Raw genomic sequence first — 21,363 nt, 5'->3', positions numbered from 1 at the left:
ATCATAAAAAACCCCCGAAAAAACAAAAATGTTATGATGTCTGTACTAGCTGGTATTGATACAAATGCAGAACAGGAAATTATATTAATGTAGAGTGTAATTGTATACAAATATGTTTACAGGTAGCAGGGGGTGTAGCCAGTGTGTCCTCAATGTTGATCAGCTTGCTGTATCTGATAGTGAGTCTGACCAGAACGTACACGTCTGCAGGTGTGGAGTATACTATACCTGTGTGGGGAAGGTGGCTTCTCTGCATACTCTCTCCTGTAGCACTCGCTTTAGCTATAGATCAGGTAATCTGATGTATCAAGATGCAAAAATATTTGTAGTAAATTATAAAATACTGTAAACGCACATATTTTCGCGGGGTCAAAATTTCTCAAATTTGAAATTTTGAGTATGTTCTCGAGGTTTGATATTCGTGAAATTGTAAAAATGGCATCCTGTTTGAATTAGAGTTATACTAATGGTAATATTTATGGGAGGATTAATTTTTGCGAGATGTCGGGCCTTGCAAATAGAGAGAAAATTAAACCCTTGCAAAAATTTCTGCTTTTACAGTATATGATATTCAAATCAAATTTCAACAGCATTTATTGAAGTTGAATATCTTATATAAATGCTCCTTACTTAAACTAAAGAGATTTTTTACTGTTAAGTAGCGTAAATACCATTACATTACATACATTACAGTCATGGTCTTTTTGTGATATTTTTAAAAACATTTCATTGCTTACATAATAAATTGCTTTATTTTCAGGCAATATATCTAGACATAGTAAATCCAGATGGTATGACCTTTTCTACTCTCACTGTAGGAGAGTTTCCTCTACTAGGACCACTGCTCATGTTAGCTGTTGACACTGTGATGTACTTCATACTGGCTGTTTACCTGGATAATGTTATACCAGGTAAATTTTATGATGTAAAAGAGTTGTTTTACTACAGTAATTGTGTAATATATGTTTGATGAAACACTGCAAACACTGTTGATTACAGTTGTATTAGTCTTGGACACTGTTCCAGTTTTATCATTCAGGGGTCGCTGACTTAAAATCACTTTTCTCTCACTGATGAGGTTTTGAACCTTGCTTGCCGCATTAAATTCTTCATGTAATGAAGCAGTTCAGCTGGCTTATGGAACATCAGTGTTTCTACCTATGGTGAATTAATGCATGGAGGAGTACCTGGCACCGCCACCACCAAAAGCTGGAAAGTCGCCATATAATTGTGTTGGTGTGACAAAAAAAAAAGTTTTATTCAACACTGTGGAAATAGACTCTAACTTCATAGCAAAACATATAAAATATATTTTTTACAACAGGCAACTTTCTTTTCTGAAGTGGATTTATCTTTATCAAACTAGTCGCCCAGTATCAGACATCACCCTTTATATCATGACACAAGTTTCATAACTCTAGCTCAGATATTTCTTGAGTTGTGCCCCTTTTTACTTGGAATTTCATTTTAAATGTTTTGCACTTTAACTCTGTCTCTGTGTTTACTAAATCCATTTGACTCAGACCTTATAATGTTAACACAGAAACAACATTTTTTCCAGGGATAGACAAATATTTGGGGGACCCATACGTCCCAATTTTCTTCACATATTTGAACTTACCTTCTTAATTCAGAAACTTTACAGATGAAGTGTTTTGTTTCTGCTGACAAAGCAGGGTTGTAGAGGAATTAGTCATTCTGGTGATAGCTGGAATTTCCTCAGATATGCCCTATTTTGTTATAAAGGATCATAAAATCAAGTTAGCTCTCTACTCTGAAGCTGTTGTTTCAAGTTTCTGATAGATGGAACACAGTTAAACACAACAAACCATCAGGCTATACTTCATGGAAGTTCAGACTCTTAAAACACAGTATTTAGATATTTTACTTATTTCGTTGGTTTTACGTCTTGCCAACACAGTTAAAGTTATATGACAACTTTGCAACTTTTCATGATGGAAAAAGCTACAGTTGCCCCACTGAGCATTATTTCAGACAAGCCAAGGTACCTGGGTGGAACCACTGATCTTCCCCTAGCCAGCTAAATGGCTCCCTGACATGAACAAGTTCATCACTCCAAGAAGCTTTTGAACCCACAGAAGTGAGGGGCAAGTTATTCGAAGTCGGTGATCTTAACACCAAACATGGAGGTCCCTAAAATATGTAGAAACATGGCAGTGTACCATAGGGTAAATCTGGCACTATAGATGAAACACAATAATTTGATGTAGTCACATTATGTTATTTTCCAGTGACAGTGATTGCACCTTAATGATCAAGTCAATTTACCTTATTTTGTACTATAATTGTATGTAGACATAAAGACAACAGTCATCATTTTCACTTGTTTTACTTTTTTCATGAATATGATATTTGTGGTTATTGTTTGTCAACAAAATCAAATTACGGAGTTTTCACTATAGGTGAATATGGACCAAGACAACCACCATGGTATATAGTTTCACCCTCGTACTGGTGCAGAAAGTCTACGACAGCAGGATCTTTTACCAACCAGAGATTCTCACCTTTTGCATATAACAGTGATAAGGATGGTGACGCCAATATTGAGAAGGTCTCTGATGAGATGAAGGATAAAATTGCTGTTAGGTAAACGCACACAAGACATAACACTGTAGCTTTGTACAGTATAAGGTGGTGATTTATCAATGAAAACTGTTTGCTAACCACATACTTATCAGTATGAGTCCATGACATCCATATATCAAGACATTGATGACAGTAAAATTTAGGTCTGGAATTTAAACTTGTCATTTGAAAAGAAGATCTGATCGCTTTATTGAATCTTTCAACTTGTTAGGATAGTCCGAGTTCAATGGATACCTATCTGGCTTAAATAGAACTGTATTTTTTCACAAATGAGATTACTTGCAGGTTTTAAACCTTCATCAGTAATATGGTGTGTTTATCTGTTTTCAGCATTGATAGATTGACAAAAGTATTTGCAACAAGTGATGGAAAAGTGAATGCAGTGGATGGTAAAAGTTTTATATTTTAAAAAGTAATTAAGACCTGTCATCTTCTATTGCAGCCATTAAGCGTCACATGCTGTTGTAGCTATTAATTCCAGGTTCATTTGACCAAGGTTTTGTTAATAAAACAGTACTCGTTGTTTCTCAGTTTATTAGTCTCTGTGGCAAAGTTTTATTCGTTCTTGAAGTTTCAAGTTCTTTTGTCTTATTTCAATTCGTTTTAGCTTGCCTACTTGAAGAATAATGAGTGTTATTGTGTTTACACGGGCATCAGTATACTTTCATGTTAGATTGTTTTTCATGGTTGCAGTTTCACATAAACCTCATAACAACAACCACAAATTGGAATTTTTGTTTTGCATTCACAGGGTTAAGTCTGGATATATATGAAGGCCAGATAACAGCTTTACTAGGTCATAATGGAGCTGGAAAGACCACAATTATGAATATACTTACTGGAATGACTGGACCTACATCAGGAATGGTTCAAGTCGCTGGTTTGGTATGTATGCAATATGATCCCTAGTAATTGTAATATCCTGAGTCAGCAGTTTATCAAAGTGGTATAGTAAGTGGAAGTATGTTTCATTCTGCCTGTAACATGAGGGATTTGTTTGGATCAGAAGAAATCTACACTCCTCATTGGTTGTCATATACTAAAAATTAAATCAGATTGTGTGGTTTTAAAATCACAAGATTGTTAACTTACTTATCATAAAGTGAACATTTTATAGTTGCATTGTAAAATGTTCTAATTTGATTAAACAGTAGTTCAGAATGTTTTTATAATATACATGTATACAGTTGAATATCGTTACCTCGATATCGGTTAGCTCGATACTCCGTTTAGCACGATGTGTTGAGTCGGTCCCGATTTTTCCCTATTTATCTTAATGTAATTATCATTACCTCGATATGATTAGCTCGATATTTTGTTTAGCTCGATGAGACTTTTCAGTCATGTCAAACTTACCTGTATTGTTTTTATGCCCCCGAAGGGAGGCATATAGTTTTTGAACTGTCTGTCCGTCTGTTGGTCTGTCAGTCTGTCTGCAATTTTCGTGTCCGGTCCATATCTTTGTCATCCATGGATGGATTTTCAAATAACTTGGCATGAATGTGTACCACAGTAAGACGACGTGTCACACGCCAGACCCAGGTCCGTAGCTCAAAGGTCAAGGTCACACTTAGACATTAATGGTCATTTTTCATGATAGTGCATTGATGGGCGTGTCCTGTCCATATCTTTGTCATCCATGGATGGATTTTCAAATAACTTGGCATGAATGTGTACCACAGTAAGACGATGTGTTGCGCGCAAGACCCAGATCCGTAGCTCAAAGGTCAAGGTCACACTTAGACGTTAAAGGTCATTTTTTATGATAGTGCATTGATGGGCGTGTCCAGTCCATATCTTTGTCATCCATGGATGGATTTTCAAGTAACTACGCATAAATGTGTGGCACAGTAAGACGACGTGCCGCTCGCAAGACCCAGGTCTGTAGCTCAAAGGTCAAGGTCACACTTAGACGTTAAAGGTCGTATTTCCTGATAGTGCATTGATGGGCATGTCCAGTCCATATCTTTGTCATTCATGCATGGATTTTAAAATAATTGGGCACGAATGTGTACCACAGTAAGACAACATGTCGCGCGCAAGACCCAGGTCTGTAGCTCAAAGGTCAAGGTCACACTTAGACGTTAAAGGTCATATTTCATGATAGTGCATTGATGGGCATGTCCGGTCCATATCTTTGTCATTCTTGCATGGATTTTAAAATAGCTACGCATGAATGTGTGGCACAGTAAGACGACGTGTCGCGCGCAAGACCCAGGTCCGTAGGTCAAAGGTCCTAAACTCTAACATCAGCCATAACTATTCATTCAAAGTGCCATCAGGGGCATGTGTCATCCTATGGAGACAGCTCTTGTTACACCTGGTTTCGTCGATATCACAGTTTGTCAAAAAATATCCAGGTTATTTGTAAGGTGTGAAAATCAACCTATTGTTGTCCGGCAATGCATTAATCATATTCAAGATAGTTTGTGGGTTTGTTTTGTTTGTTACTTCATCTTTAATCCACTTTAAATGTCAGAGAGTTTGCATTTAATTCCCAATAATAACTCTTATAAAACACCATGCAAGCAGGAAAGCTGTTTTCCAATGTAACAACTAATGTGGATGAAATATTTTCTGTTTGACGGAGTAAAAATCTGCCATTTAGGATTGAGTAACAATAAGTGTATTTAACTGGCAAATTTTCGCTAGCACAGGCAAACTGACTGGTCCACTAGGAACATTGCCACTGCATTCTGACTTGTTTCGGGAAGGAATAAAAATGTTTATGTTTAAATGTATATTTTGAAAAATAAAAAGTTGTTTGTATGTATTTAATTAAGATGTTTTATTTATCAATAAAATTAAAATTGTATTTACGTTTTATATTATTTCTTTCCCCTTTCAAACCATCTGAAAAAAACATTGGATATAATGACTGGATATAATGACAATATAGACGTCCGACACAAGTACAAAGTAGTCCCAGATAGTCGATATCTTTAGTCGAACTTCGGATAAGTCGATGCAGTTTTAACAGTCCCTTGAATATCGAGGTAACGGTATTCGACTGTAATTATTCGATATTTATATAGCACCCTTGTCATTTAAACATTTATGGCAGTTCATCATCTGCGAGCATTTATACAGAAAGATTTGACTAGAGGGACAGAATAAGACAATGCCCTCAGTACAGAGAGAGGGAGAGACATTAAGGTGCAGGCATGTAAGGCTATATTAGCATAGCATTGTATGAATAGTTAGCATGGTTCTTTAATCTGCAAGGTGTAGGGCATTGATACATGCATAGCCTTCTTTCTTGGAAAGAACCGGTACTGGCCTCTTAGTTTGGTGGCGGGGGACACTCATGAACATCTCAGAAATTTCCAGTGCCTGGATAGGTTTTTGAACTCTGGATCTCTGAATTTGACAGTAAGGTGTCACAGGACCACTTTATAGCCACTTTGCCAACATTGCCAGAGATGAATAGTGTAAATTACACAAATTGTTAATAGCCTCCTATAAGTTAATATCAGAACTGGATAATTTTATTTTTAATAACTCCTTTCAACAGGATGTGTCTAATCCAAATGATATGGCAGAAATACGGAGTATGACTGGGATTTGTCCTCAAGCGAATATCCTGTTGAGATATGACATGTTTGGAACACCCTGAAAGTTGTTTGGCAGGATAAAAGCAGACTGAAGATTAACAAAGATGCAGAAGTAAGTAAGAGTCATTTTCATAAACAGTAACAATTTTAGCTTGTGAAAGAAAAATATGACCAAACCCGTCTGTAGAATGTCCCCTGGACAAGCAAGGTTTTCCCAGTAAAAGTGCATGGAATCCCATGAAAATATGCTATTGACCCCTGGAAAACACTGGGGGGGGATCCACCACTCCCTGGAAAATTTCCATGGAAAAGTGACGTATTCCAGGGTTACACTGGAAAGTTTTCCAGGTCACACAGGAAATTTCCCAGACACACAGAAAATTGCATGGTAAAATGTCCCTCCACTAAAAATGGGTATGGAAATTTGTTGGAAAAATTCCCCTGGACACAGAAGTATTTGCACTTAGATTATTTTTCAAAATGACTCAAGAAACATCACTAGACTTGAACTAAGTCCATTTTCTGGCTTTTTTTAAATAAAAAAGTACAATGTCAAAATATATTATTTGATTTTTAATGTCCAAGTATTCAAAATAACCGCAATGACCTGAAGATTTCAAAACGCAAAGAAAAAAAAAATAAAAAAAAAAAAAAATTTTTTTTTAAGGCAGTATTATACTTGAGTTTTTAAAAATTTGATGTAATCATCTAATTAATTTAAATCAGTCAAAAAATGTAGTCAAAATTCCCTGGTAAAGGTTCGAACTTATATTGATCATGTTTTAAAAAAAAAATATTTTTTATCTTGTTAAACACTGCAATGCTAATCATAAGAAACAATTCTTAGGAAAAGACATGACAATACTTAAAACTAGATCTTTTCCTACATATACCTGCTAAAATAAATAGCATTTTAAGAAATTAAGTCATGTACATCTCATTGATATGTATTTGTTCATGAATTAAATATTCAACACTGTCCATTTAAAACTTTATAAAATCAAAAAAGTTCCCCAGTCAAACAATTTTTCCAACAACATAGAATATACAACTTGGAACAAGTAGCACTATTCATATAGAAACAGTCCCACAGCATGATAATCCTTGGATAGTAGAAAGATCTGTACAACAATTATATCAGTTAATCCCTATGGATTGCTTACTGTTTCTGCTGCTATAATGATGTTGCAGAAGAAAAAAGTTTGCTTTAAAAGTAAATTCAGTTTCACTAGTAAGGTCCCATCTCCTGGTGATTTTATTTGGTTTTTCATTGCAAGGATCTCTAATTTAATGTCACAAACAGACATTCCCTACAGACAGAAGTCAATTATTTACTGGTCAAAAACATGTTATTGCATTCATTTCCTTTCTATTTTGTTTGGAAGCAAGCACCATATACACCTCCTACTGTATCAATACCATCAAAGTTCACCCAGATGTTCTACTGGAACTATACCATGTCATACATGTTCCTGCAAAAAAAGAAATGTCTTTCAAAAACAAGTCTTAGAATGTCACAGAACATATAATCAAATATTTTTATATATATATAAATATATATATATATTATGTCCCTACACCAAATGAAAACAAAAAAATAAATTTATATCCGTTCTAATTACAACAAAAATTAACGAAAAGCACTGAGTCATTTATAAAGAAATAATACCAGCTAAACCCTACAAACACTACTCTATTAAATTACAATGGAAATAAAGTGAATATAACCTTGAACAAAGTGGGTGAGACCTTGAACCATGTGACCTGGGTTTTTACATGCTGTAGTTGTCTTGACGAGGTACAGCCATTGATGCTAATATATATGAAAATCCTTTTCAGTGTGAAAAAGATATTAAGTGGACACAAATTAACAGGCCTCTTATCTAGTGGTACTTGAACGTTGACCTAATGACCATGGGAAGCGCATAATGGTGACAATTGATCAATTTGATGCGAAATCATACTGTATTTAGAAGGAACAGATTGGCCACTAATTAAACTATTTATCTTTGACATTCAAGTGTGACCTTGACTTCTGTGTTGCGGGCTTTGCATGTCACCCGTGGTAAGGTTACAAGGAATGCAAGTTTTATGCAAATCTTCTATGACTTTTGCTATGAGTGGAAACAAAGGTCCTCAGACCTTCACCTTGATCTAATGAATCATGCTTCTTCATCATCAACTTAAACCTTATCTTGCGTGGACCCGAATTGGTCTCCATTACGACTAGTGTAAATCATGATCATCACCCGTACATTACCATGCAGTCTGATCAAGATTGCATTGTTTGTCATTCAGTCAGCATCTTTTTTGTGTTAAGCCACCCCTATAGCATCCACATGTATAGGGTACTTATAATAATCCAAATAGAAAAATGGACAAGTTTAAAAAAAAAAAAAAAAAAAAAAAAAAACATATATAAACTTTAGCAGGGTAAGGGTTAAAATGGTAAATAATCTGATGCTAGTTTCGTGAAAGTCATAAAAGTGGTTTACAAAGTTGAAAGCAGACATGAAATAAAGCTATTTGATCTCCAATTGACTTGATCATCCGTGGCCATGGTTGTGGTGCTTTGCAAGCCAACTGTAGTCTTTGTGACCTAAACAACTGATGTTAAAATGATGGCAATCTTCAAGCCATTTAGATAAATAAAATAGTGGACACAAAGTGAAACAACTTGAACCTGAAGTGACTTGTGTTATGTGCCTCCTGTACATTGTCCCTTGAAAGGCTAACAGTTGATGCTGTTTACGGAAAATCGTTATTGTAGTTAATAAAGTTTAGTAAGTAACAAGCAGACACAATGGACAGAACTTTAGACGTGTTGACTGCAAACTGTATCCAAATGTGATCTGTGGGTATAAATATTTTGTTAAAATAAACTTGACTCAGCCCAATACAGTTTTTATATGTAGCAACAAAATATATAAACTTTACCACAGTAAGTGCAAATATCTTACCCTTGAAAAAAATTAACTCTGCAATTGTGGTACACGTCTTTGGATGATAGACCCTCTGTTTCTCCACACCTCTGCCCAGTGCAAACACTTCCTAGTTCATTTTCCAAAAGAAGCTTTTTATCCTCTACGCATTTACTTGATCAAAATTTGGCATCCTCTTACTCCAAAACAAATAGTGTAAGAATTTTTTTCTTAACTTTAGAGCACTGCATGCCGTACATCATGAAAGCCATTCTTTTTTTTTGCGTGCAATCCCTTCGAAACACTAACAAAGTCATCTTCAACATCAGAGTCCTTACCTATTCCTTCAGTTTGCATCTTCACTGTGTTGAAACTTTTACTGACAGAGGAGTCACTTTCACAACTTTACATTATAGCATCTGCATTTGAACCAAACCTTATCAGAGCTTTCCAGTCCATGTTTTTTTGCATGAACACCTTAGTTTTGCTTTCCATCTGGTAAATGTCTTGTGCAGATCAATACGCCTTTTGAATGCTGCAATGTCCAAAATCTCTGATTACAAACATTACCATTCCCATGTAATAGACTTATTGGATCCCTCCCCGTTAAAAGATTCAAAGCAAAGTACAGACCAAGCCCACACGTGGGCCCCACAACTCAACAAATCTTTACATAGGGGGTAAGGTTATGAACATTCAAACTCATGAATCTCTCTCCATACAAACTGCATGTTTCTGACAAATGCCTTGCAGAAGTATCTTAGCTCGTTGAAGACCCTGGGGACTGATTCCTTCTTGGAGAGAACGTAAACTGCTTCAACCAGGCCCCTGAAATGGTGTTAGGTAAATGTCCGGCAAGCGCTCTTTCAAACATGGCAACGAGTAAAACATAGCCAATTCCTATTTTCGGATGCTTCCAATTGGTGTATGTGTTGTTAACACCCGGGGTAATCATGGATAACATACAGGGGCTTAATCCTTTTCAGATCCTTGTCAACTTCTCCCATTCTCTGTGATATGTTGAATTGTTCAGAAGAGTGTTGTCTTATCAAACCAGAGCTCTAACATTTTTCTGAGACACCTAGTAATGTCCGCTCTTATAATCCAATACCACATTATTGTGAATGAAAAATATGGCAGATACCATAACACGCTCCAGTCCCCCACCCCCTATTACACCATTTACCCTTCTCTTGTACTTTCTTGCAGAGTCTGCATTTTCTCGTAATAGTCCTCATCTGTACGCAGTCTGCTGCGTGGTCTCTGTACAAGTAGGCCCTACAGTGACCCTTTCCGCTTGCAACAACCTGTCCTGGCTCCATGCAGTATAAACATCCGTTTAATCCGTTGTGTTGCGTCATTGCAACAACATAAGCTCTTGCTTGCAAATCCATAGTTGCTATAATCAACATAGCTTTCACGGTCCACAACCAACATCGTCTCAGGACAAGTAAAAGTAAAGCCCTGCTGGTACATAGACACTAAATCAAATCACAAATGGGTTTTCAAAAACATGTTCATTTTTGGTTTCCCCACTCCTTGCCACACCCCCCACAAAACCATGTTTTATTCTAGTATAGCGCTCCTTTGGTGGTAACCGTTATATAAGCAGGTACACTGGCCACAGGGATGTAGAAGAGCTCTTAAAAAGAGGAAGCCGTCCAAATAAATAATGACAATGTTAAAATTTGAGACATTATGAAGAAATCCACCTTGTGCCTTTAATTTTCTGTATTCATTTCACATGTGATTCACAAATATGTTCTGACTCATTGGATTCTAAATTCTTCTATGGATCTCCAACACTTCTCTTTCAAGTATTTCTTGGAGCTGAAACAATCTTGCTTGTTCAAAATAGTACTTATAACACTGAACATCTTTCCGGATTCCATCACATCCAGGTGTGATGCAAAATCAGTTCTGTGTCAAGATATTTTCTTGCATTTATTCACTCAGTTACATGTTGTAAGTTCAAGTAACTTTATTAAAGCCACAAGACGCTTTTAGTTTTCTACCACTGGTGTTCACCTATATTATTACCTGGAAGATGTAACTGCAACAAGTTGTAATAAACACCTGAGAGCTGTGTCTGACAAATTGTGTCTTGTGGCAAAGGCACTTGTAGCCACAAATGATCATTCTGCTTATTCACTTTGGTACAGGACTCAGTTTGGTGGAATTACATAAAGAGATGATCACTTACGATGGAGACACTATATTTCGGTGTATGTTTTCAGTGTCCGCACAAGCCTGTTCATCTTTCATCTTATGACTTTGAACTCATAACAGTATCAGATCCTGAATGATGAAACAACAATATCCATGGTCCCCTTGTATCATATAAACATTCTCATGATCATTTTTCATCATCAGAATCTTGGAAGAGTCCATGTAGGATGTCAACTGGATCTGAGAAAAAAAAAAAAAATTCCATGTCTCTTTCAGTTCAGATGATTGATGTTTTCTGTTAATAAAAAATAAAACTTTGATAAATTTTTTTGGACCTTATTCTTTACATTTATGACTGATAAAATACAGCTTCAGAGGAGATGATGTAACAAGAGCATCCCTGTACAACAGCAACGCTCCGACCTTACTCTGTGCATGATTCTGAATCAGAGCTTCGCCAGAAAAAAACTTATGCAACTTTAACCAAAAATATTAAGTTTAAAAAGGGGTAATAACCACTGTCAAAATTCAAATCAAGTTATGATGTTGTTTCTGCTGTGTAGACCTTTGATAGTAAATAACTGCTTTAATTTCAAGTCAATAGCTTGATAGTAACAGAGATATTTGACTGTAATCAAAAACTTTTAACGAACCGCAAATGACCAACACCAGGGAGAGAGCAATAACTCTACTTTTCCTTAAATAGAAAGTCAACGCAAAAATGGAAGAAAATGGGGGGGATGCTGACCCCAAATGTCCTCATAAACAGCTCACCCTTAACTTAATAACCTTTTTTTTTTTTTTTATCAACAACTAAAATATTTTCTTTTGAATTAAAATGTAGTGCATTTGCCTCATATTTAAATACAGCTTTACCTAGGGATTAGTCAGTGGTATTCTTTTAGATTATTATAAATTTTTTACCTCCATTGAGTATTCTAGGGACACTTTTGTTTCCTCCGTTTCATATAGCCGGTAATCCTTTGTTGGGTTTCCCGCTGAAAATATAAAAACAAACATTTTCCCCCATAAATTATTATTTTCTTACTATATACACATACTTAGAATTTTGGCTAAAAAATGATCTTTCCTTTCTCATCGAAGTATGGTCTTATTATGAACATTTAAAAATATTTTTTGTTTCAAACTTATTCAAAAATGCGAAATCAAGAAAACAATGAAAGTCTCTGTAAGACTGCTAAAGACAAATATTAAATTTGAGTCCATTTGAGGGCGGTAACTCGCAGAACCGTGATTTAACCTGAAGATTCACATGGAATATAACCTTTAGCCTGCTGCGGCAGTCGATTCTGCTTTGCGACCAATGCAGACCAAGATCAGTTGCTTGGGGCACGGGATGGGTGGGGGGGGGGGGGGGGGGGTGGTGGAAGGATGGGAGTGGATGGGAGGGATATGGGAAGTGGGAGGTATGTTTGGGGATTGTTTGTAAAAGGATATTGATTATATGCTATTTGTACAATAATTTGAATGGAGGGAATAGTCATATAATAGGAAAGGTCAGGAAGAAAGGTTTATTGATATGCATTCGTAAGAAATACATCATTAATTTCAGTTACCTAAAAAATTTAGTTTTTGTGTGTGAGTGTTTTTCCAATGATCTGGAGCTATGGCCTTTAATACCGTGAATATATGAAGTTGTTCATATTTGGCTTTACCTACAACATTATGTTGGCAGGCTATAGGACTTTTAAGTGTCGTTTCTACTTAATATTTTCCACACAACTCAATAGACCAGTACTTCCAGCAGTTCGTACTAAGCTGGCAGCACAAATGGCTGCTTTCATCCATGCATCTATGATAAAGAAAAAAAAAAAATTAAATCATTGAGCAATTTTTCTGTCTGAAAACAAAAAACGAGAAACTGAACTGAGTGACTGTTCCAGAGAATCGAGCTTTACAGTAATGCAAGTATACTTTCACATTAGGTAATGGATTTTTAAAGTTTCACGGAAGCTAAAAAAGCGCCCCAAGCGGACAGAAAGTAGTTATCTCAGCAGACTAACAGTGAATAGAGAACTTTATTTGACTGCTAAAAATTATTCATCAATCGTATGATATTCGCAGTAACATCTAAGTATGATGGCACTAAATGTAAACTTTTCACAGTGAATAGATTTCTCTTGAATTTTCTCGCTTTCTTTTGAGTTAAAAAGTGAATAGTGTCTTTGTCTATATTTTTTTTAAGTTAGATCTTATTTCTTTTGAGCTCCGCTTTGAGCTTTTGCATCGTTTCATATTATATTCTTGTTTTGATCAAAGAAATCCCACAGGCCAAATTGATACATTAAAATTATGAACTATCAGCATGGACAGTGTTACAACAATCGGCATATTTACCGCCAAGAAATTTGTAACATTCATTTCATGCAGACAATTTTTTTGCAAACCTACGTTCCTATTTTTCAGTGGAAATACAACTAATATTTGGCTCAAATTACTTTCTATAATAAATATCAAACAAATTTTTATACAGCAAGTAATCAATTTTGGCCTCTTTTTAAATGAAATCTGTCGGCAGAAATTAATGATCAAATCTGTTCAATTGCAACCAAAAACGGATGCTGGAAGAACAAATCTCAAACAGCAATTATAATTTCAAAATCCAGAAAGCAGTAGCTAAACTTTTTCATAAAAATACTTGCAAAACTTGAACACGGGGTAAAACCTGCTTCAGGCAAAAGTCTACCAGAAACTGTTGATATTTCACCTTATACCAGAAGTGGTCCTGTATCATGCATGTACAGATTTCAGATGACAAACATTTGGATAAGTCAGTACATGGTGAATCTTTTTAAAATGATTAACCGTTTTAAATGACATATAATTTTAACAGCGGGGTACATATGGTAGTGATGTTTTAGAAAAACACTGCAAGTCATTACATTAATCTTATTTACTCACAGACAGCGAGTGCAGGCGTTCATAAAAAGTCTCCCCGACATCATCTCAGTGTTTTAATTTTCTGGTCCTTCGGATCATTGATATCAACTCATTTTACTTAGATTGAGATTGAATACCGAGTGTTAGGGGGCTTGGTAGTGTTTGCATTTTCAATAACTTCTCATGAACAGACTCAATCAAACCGAGTCTGCAAAATTTATCACAGTTTGCCTTGTTCTCGTGCTTCCAAAGGATCTGCCTTCCAGAATTTATAACATACCAATGTTTCTAATATTGATAAAATTTGTGTTTTTAAAATGTTTAGCCCTTAGAAAAACGATCAAATGTTTGCAAAACAGGACGTATTTGCTTCTGATTCTAAAAATATATAACAATTTTTGATACCCAACATGGTACCCCTCTCCTAAAAAATTACTGTGATTCATCAATTTCATGTACCCTGCTGCAAGAAAAACATTAAGAGGATTATTGTTATCGGGCAACTAGAAAGCAGGCTATGCGTCCGGTTACCTGACGGTTAGACACTTACTGTAATAAAAATCTCGCCAGAAAAATGTAAACAAAAAAAAAAGGAATATCAAATAACCATTCAAAATCTTCAAACTCAAAGGGGACGAAGTGAGACGAACTTGTTGAAGACGCGATCGAAAAAACGGGGACGAAATAATTTACTTAGTCTCCATTCTGAAAGCTGATTCATTTATGATTTTCTTTAAAATATATTTACCAGAATTAACGAAGATCTGCTGAATCTTATAAATTATGTTCACACAATAGTTTGTTTATTATTTTCCAGTAGTTTGCCGAGCATCATGGGATAGTAAATGCCGGTCTTCCTAACTTATTCGAATCGTCCGTACAAAAAACTAACTTGTACGAAAATGTAATGACCTATATATAACCATATTATACATGATAATTTGTTATTAATATGCCCAAGATACGAAGAAACCAGAACAAAAAAACTGTTAATCATGTAACTTAACTATATTTCGTATCAAACTGGTTACGTATTTACCGAGCACACCTGTTTTTGGAACGGACTGTCCCGATCAATGGCGATCACTCGCATACAACAGTATAGTAAATCAGCTATAGCGCTATAAGACTTTAAAACGAACGTTTGATTGTTTTCAGGTGATTTCATTCGTAAAAAAATGCGGGGGGGGGGGGGGGGGGGGGGGGGGGGGGGGGGGGGGGGGGGGGGGGGGGGGGGGTGGGGGGGGGGGGGGGGGGGGGGGGGGGGGGGGGGGGGGGGGGGGGGGGGGGGGGGGGGGGGGGGGGGGGGGGGGGGGGGGGGGGGGGGGGGGGGGGGGGGGGGGGGGGGGGGGGGGGGGGGGGGGGGGGGGGGGGGGGGGGGGGGGGGGGGGTCACCTCCTGGAAAAAAATATAAAAATATCAATAAGTCATATAAGATATCTCGCGATATTGCAAATCACGCGAGATGCACCAGCATCCAGCCTCTCGCGCCAATTTGAAACTCGTGAGATTTCAAGACAGTCAGTTTACGACCAGAATCAGATTCCGACCAGAAAACATTAATATTCGTTGGCTTTGATTGTTTGGGTATACGAATGACCCGATTACTGGTAATATTATTAAACCTAAGTTCCATCGTAGAACCACAAAGCCTTTTCATTGAATACAAGGAAGGAGAAACGGTCCCGAGCAAAGTGCCACGGGGTTTCGGGATGTGCAGGGAGTCTTGGAAAATTACAGGTAATTCTACTTTCTAGTCGAAAATTCCTCCGCATTTCAGCTTATTGTGATATCGCCCCACAGAATGTTTTATGTAGCATAAATTAAATAAGTAAATCGATCAGTATTATCGCCACGTAATAATAACAGCACGTTGAAGGAAATTTTATACAGTGAAAGCTGCCATAAAATCATGTGCACGGCCATGCAAAGGGTAACAGAACTAATTGTAAAGAAGACTGATATATCTAGCAGTTAGCTTCCAACCACCATAACAGATGCTGTATTCTGATGTATATTATTACAATTTCTTGAAGTAAAATATTGGTAGCTACTGTAACCATATAATTTTTCTGACATGTGGCGAAACATTGGCACAATTCCATTACTGGAAAGACGAAAGACTATGTACATATTGCACTCCAGGAACAGATTTTTAGTAGAAGTGCCAATCTGTACACCCGAGTGCAGAGGTATTCATTAGCCTTACTCATTTTGCTAACAGGAAATTTGACATACATGACTGCTTCGATCCATATAATTGTACTCCAGAGTTGAAATATCGTTAAATTATTTTGACTTGTCGGAATCCGCCTCCGTAGACAACGTAAAAATATCAAAATGTAAAATCGGTCTGCCCGAGGTCTCATTATTTAGACTAAATGACTGCTATCCCTCTAGTTGGATTTCACGGGACAGTGACAGTCCTAAGTTATCACGCGGTCCCAGTTTGGACTAGTAATCAATATACATGTACAATTTTTTCAGATGAGAACGGACGGAAAGATTTGGAAGATATTTTGAAGGGCGACAGGTTCATGCTGCTTGTCAAGAAAATCAAATCAGTTTCAAGCAATGATGCTCCATCAGAAAACCCTCATCAGATTCAGACGGACAATCTGCCAGAGAAGCACGAACAAAAGAAAACCCCAAAAGGCAAGATACAGAGGAAAAAAGAGGTGATTAATATTAGTCAAAATAATTTGACAGTCAAGATTGTTTTATATTTGTGAAGGGCAATCTATCCATAAATCTTTGAAGGACCATAATGATGGAGGATAAATCACAGCCATGTAAAGTTATTCAAGTTTTATCACTTGTGCATATTGCCGTGTAGACCCGGTAACAATCGTGTACAGTAACAGCTTAAAATCACCATAAACCCCCTTTTGATACATGTAAGTTTTATTTTCAAATTTATCTCATGTTTGCAACAAAAAATCAGCATTTAAACCTAAATCGGCAGTAATGACAATTTCATCGGAAATTTTCTTCACTATTTTGGTCTTTCAAGTGTTTGGTGCCAGTTGAGATATCGCCCCTAAGAGAAATCGATATTTTCTCAGACCGCGTCAAATTAGTTAGACTAACAAAAATATATATTTACCTTCAAGGTGGTCCTTTGACACCAGGATATACAAGAATTGCTGCTTGGCTGGGATATCTATCTCTGTTCAGTATAAATTGCTGGATAGTCTTGTATTGTTAAGTTTGTTAGTCCACATCAGTGAAAAGCTGGTTCTGTGCACAACTGTGTATTTTTTTTTATAAGCACATTTTGAAAAAGCGACATGTTTTCAATGATTACATGCATATTCTGCTGGGCCAGGCATTACCAAATTGGTGTCCATTCAGTTATAACAGGGAATTGGTACATGTTTAAAACTAAACCAAACTGATAAGATATATGGGTACAGTATCAAAATGTCAAGTTCATACAAACCAGTCGCATCAATATCTTCCCAGTTATTGTCCTTGATTAATATTTACAGATCTGCTGGAGTAGTTTTTTTTAATGATCTCACAATACCTTTAAACAAGTGAGAATTAGAGAAACATAAAGTAACATTATCTTCATTGTGATCATGAGTCTTTTGAAGATGAAATATTTAATTCATGCAGCAATCAGAAAGCTGAAAAATAAAGTCTACTGAACTTTTGCACCGACTTTAATAAGGATTTATGACAATAATTCTGGCTTTACCTGGGTTGACTGATCGTTTTTTTTTTTTTTGTTTATACAGCAAAAGGAAATAAACCACCCAAAGAAAAACACTGGAGATGTGGCAGATGACTTTGGGCTTACAAGCTTGGAAACTGGGGGGGATGTGTGAGAGGTTTCTGACAAATGTAAGACACTTTTAATTATTAGTCAAAAAATTAGTAAGTTTTTCCATATAATCAAAAAAAAATGAAAATGAATTTACTTATCACAATTATATTTACCTAATAATTTGCAGGATTAAGATTTAAATAACCAAATATTGTTGTGTTTTCTCTGATACAACCAAATTTTTTAACATTTGTCCTTGAAAAGAGATATATTGAAAAACCCCATCATCTTTTCTTTTTAAAGAGTTTTGATACACAGTGTTCTTGCGACCATTTAAAAGTAACAACAATAGGACGGGGGTTCTAGTGGGATCAGGTGTGGGCCGCTCAACCCGGGTCGTGGGTTCGAGCCCCACTGTGGGTCACACCATGACTTCTCATATGGCATCAGTTCTGTTTTTCAGATAAGCGGACTTGAGACTGTTTAAAAAAACTGAAAGCTTTCATCACAGTCAAGCTAAAATAAATTAGTAAAACTAAAGTAACATGTGTTTTTCTTTAAAATAGACAAAACACTTTAGACGGTTACGGGAAAAACAAAAAAAAAAACATCAGGTCCTGCATGACGAGTCGGTACTGAGAAACCCAAGCAAGGAAATGAGAGTACAAAAAGGTAACTGAAATCTTTAATATTTTGCTTGAACAAGATATTTTAATATTTATAAAGCTTCGAAAACAACATAACAACCATTAACTGTCTTGCAGTGCAATATAAATTGGGAAAGAGAAAGCAAGTTCATCAGGCCGGGCCAAATTTTCGAATTAATTTTAGATTAAAATGGGAAAAGAAAAGCAAGTTCATCAGGCCGTCAAATTTCGAATTAAATTTAGATACATGTAGAAATTTAACATTTACAGTTTGTTTACACAGTTTTGTTATATGTGCACTTTTTATTTCACAGCTCCAAGACTGCATGGGGAGTTACCCATAATTTTAATTGCCTGAGAACCTTTGAAGTTTGTTCAGCAGGACTTGTAACAATGCCAACTGCAGAATAAAACCAGCTGGAAAACAATTTTTCAGTGTATGTGGAACTATGTCCAACAGGTGATAATTTTGCATTATATTGGATAAAATAAGCTTTAAACTTAAAATTCAATTATTATAAGTAATTTTAAACACACTAATAAAAGTATTTATTATAAAATGTAATTACATTATCCCTAATTTTCTGCAGAGCTACATTAAGTCATCTTGATCCTTGAATTGTTAACTGTATGTCCACAGGACTATAAGGAAAGGTTTAAGAATAAAACAATTTCAATCTTGTGTTTCTTTGTGGAATAATTCAATCTGTACTTAAAGTACACATGAAAATTTGTATTACAGCTCTTCATAGTTGAGGAAAATAGAGTATCTAACAAAAGTTTCAGATGCAGTGTAATGCAACACCACAGAATTTTAGTGGGAATATGTACTGTGAACACAATGCAGCAAGCGGAAATGTATCAGTAAGTGAATTTAGAGTTTAATAGTTTAACATTTAATGAAATATCTTTCAAACATTGACATGGACTAAAATCGGGGGGAGGGTTTTGGGGGAACATAACGGATTTAGACTGGTAATACAAACACATGGTTCTGTGCCGCTGTTGGTCTATAGTGTGACAAAAATTGATACCAGACAACACTTCCACTGGAAATACTAAAAGTAAACAAAAATCTTAATAAAAAGGATGAAAAAGCCCTGTCACTTGAATGAGTAATTCATGGGTTTCTAACAAAACATTTTGTGTCAGACTTTGTCCACACCAGACAAAGCTTGTTTAAATTGATCTATATGATAATTTAAACTGCAAGTCAGTGTAATAACCCATTTTCTTTCCAAGTTATAGATTTGTCCCTGTGTAGTTTTTCAAACTGTTAAGGAAAATTGGAAAAAGTCCTGTTTTTTTTATTCATTTCAGGAACAGACCTTTAGTGAATGTTAGAAACTAGTAGTGTATCGTTGGAAAGGTGCTCCCGAATGTCAGCAGATAAATTGTGTGGCGGTTATTCAGATATGTAGCTTAATTATCAAATAATTAATAATAAAACAGCTTAAAATTTGACTTTGTATAGGCTCGAATTATTGTTTACACTTGCATATCAAAAACTGATACGCTGTAGCTTTTTTAATTTTGCAGACTTGTTTATCACCACTATTTTAGTAAATGTGACTTTTCACTTCAAATTTTCAACATTGGAGACCCAATTATATAACTAGAACATTTTTCTTAATTATTAGCATTAGAAAGGTCCAACTTAACTTAATATTAAACGAGCAACAGTTTTTATCATTATAGGTTCAGCATAGAAACATAGCTTTGATCTAAGTCTTGCAGCTTGTTTATCATCAGTCAGTTGTTAAATATAAATGAGAGCAATAGACCTGAAACATTGCAAACCTTTTTATCATCATTAGAGAGTACTTTAGCCAAGAACAATAACCTGATATCCATATCTTTACACAGAATTACAGCAGCAGCTTTTGAGCCGGATAAAATGGAATGGATCATACAGTAAGCAGCAACTTTCATTGTTCCGTCTACTTTTCAAGGAGGAAGAGTACATTGGGAGGTCACTTACTGGTTTCGACATCAAGATCTGGGGAGAACGCCTGCAGAAGACCAAGATCGACTTGGCAGGATTTTACAGTAGATTTATTACCATGAGTTTTTAGCTCCACTTAACGGAGAAAAGGTTGCTTATGCTACTTGCCCCGAAGTTGCCGCATATCTGGAAAGTGGCTTTTACTTAACCCCAAAGTCGGCAGTCCTTTTTTATGCCCCCACTTTTGTGGGGAGGTGCATACAGATTTGCCCTTGTCCGTCTTGCCTTCCGTCTCTGTCCAAGAATGTTGTGTCGCGCTAGCTCCCCAAAATATTTTACGTAGAGTCACAAAAAAAAACCCTTTACAGGAATGTTGGTCCAGCATGTTAGTTGTGCTCCTGGGTTTTCGGCGTCCGGATACCTTCAGTTATGTAGGAGTTTGGCCCCTGGACTTAGTAAAAATTTGTCATTTTAATGTGTCTCCGTAAGCTCCAAAATTATTTGACTAGAGTCATCAAAGTTTACAGTAATTTGGTCACATGTGCATTGTGCACCTGTGTTTCGCGTCCGGATTCATTCAGTTTCATGTAGGAGTTATGCACCTGAATTAGTTAAAATTGTCATTTTAATGTTGTGTCGGCGGCGTAGCTCAAAAAGTATTTGACCTAGACTCACCGAAGTTTAAAGGGATATTGGTCAGCATTTGGTTGTGCCCCTGGGGTTTCGCGTCCGGATTGCATTCAGTATTGTAGAGTTATGTAGGCCCCGCCCTAGGAAAAAATTTGTGTATTTGTCATGTAGTGGGGGCATCTGTGTCCCATGGACACATTCTAGTTTGGTTAAAGTT

At 36.3% G+C, this 21,363-nt stretch overlaps 1 protein-coding gene across 1 annotated transcript in view; it reads left to right on the top strand.

Annotated features, from left to right (window-relative positions):
• The window catches only part of LOC123563660 (cholesterol transporter ABCA5-like), a 109,367-nt gene that overhangs the window by 32,567 nt on the left and 55,437 nt on the right, over positions 1 to 21,363 (top strand). The window contains exons 5-12 of the mRNA XM_053525156.1: positions 123 to 293; positions 761 to 911; positions 2,424 to 2,607; positions 2,938 to 2,996; positions 3,359 to 3,492; positions 6,122 to 6,207; positions 16,298 to 16,344; positions 16,640 to 16,830. Coding sequence (XP_053381131.1) covers positions 123 to 293; positions 761 to 911; positions 2,424 to 2,607; positions 2,938 to 2,996; positions 3,359 to 3,492; positions 6,122 to 6,207; positions 16,298 to 16,344; positions 16,640 to 16,830 — 1,023 coding nt within the window. The remainder of the gene's footprint in view (positions 1 to 122; positions 294 to 760; positions 912 to 2,423; positions 2,608 to 2,937; positions 2,997 to 3,358; positions 3,493 to 6,121; positions 6,208 to 16,297; positions 16,345 to 16,639; positions 16,831 to 21,363) is intronic.

This window comes from Mercenaria mercenaria, chromosome 2, assembly GCF_021730395.1.
Source record: "Mercenaria mercenaria strain notata chromosome 2, MADL_Memer_1, whole genome shotgun sequence".
Classification (NCBI taxonomy): Eukaryota; Metazoa; Mollusca; class Bivalvia; order Venerida; family Veneridae; genus Mercenaria; species Mercenaria mercenaria.
This window is presented reverse-complemented; position numbering and strand designations above follow the sequence as displayed.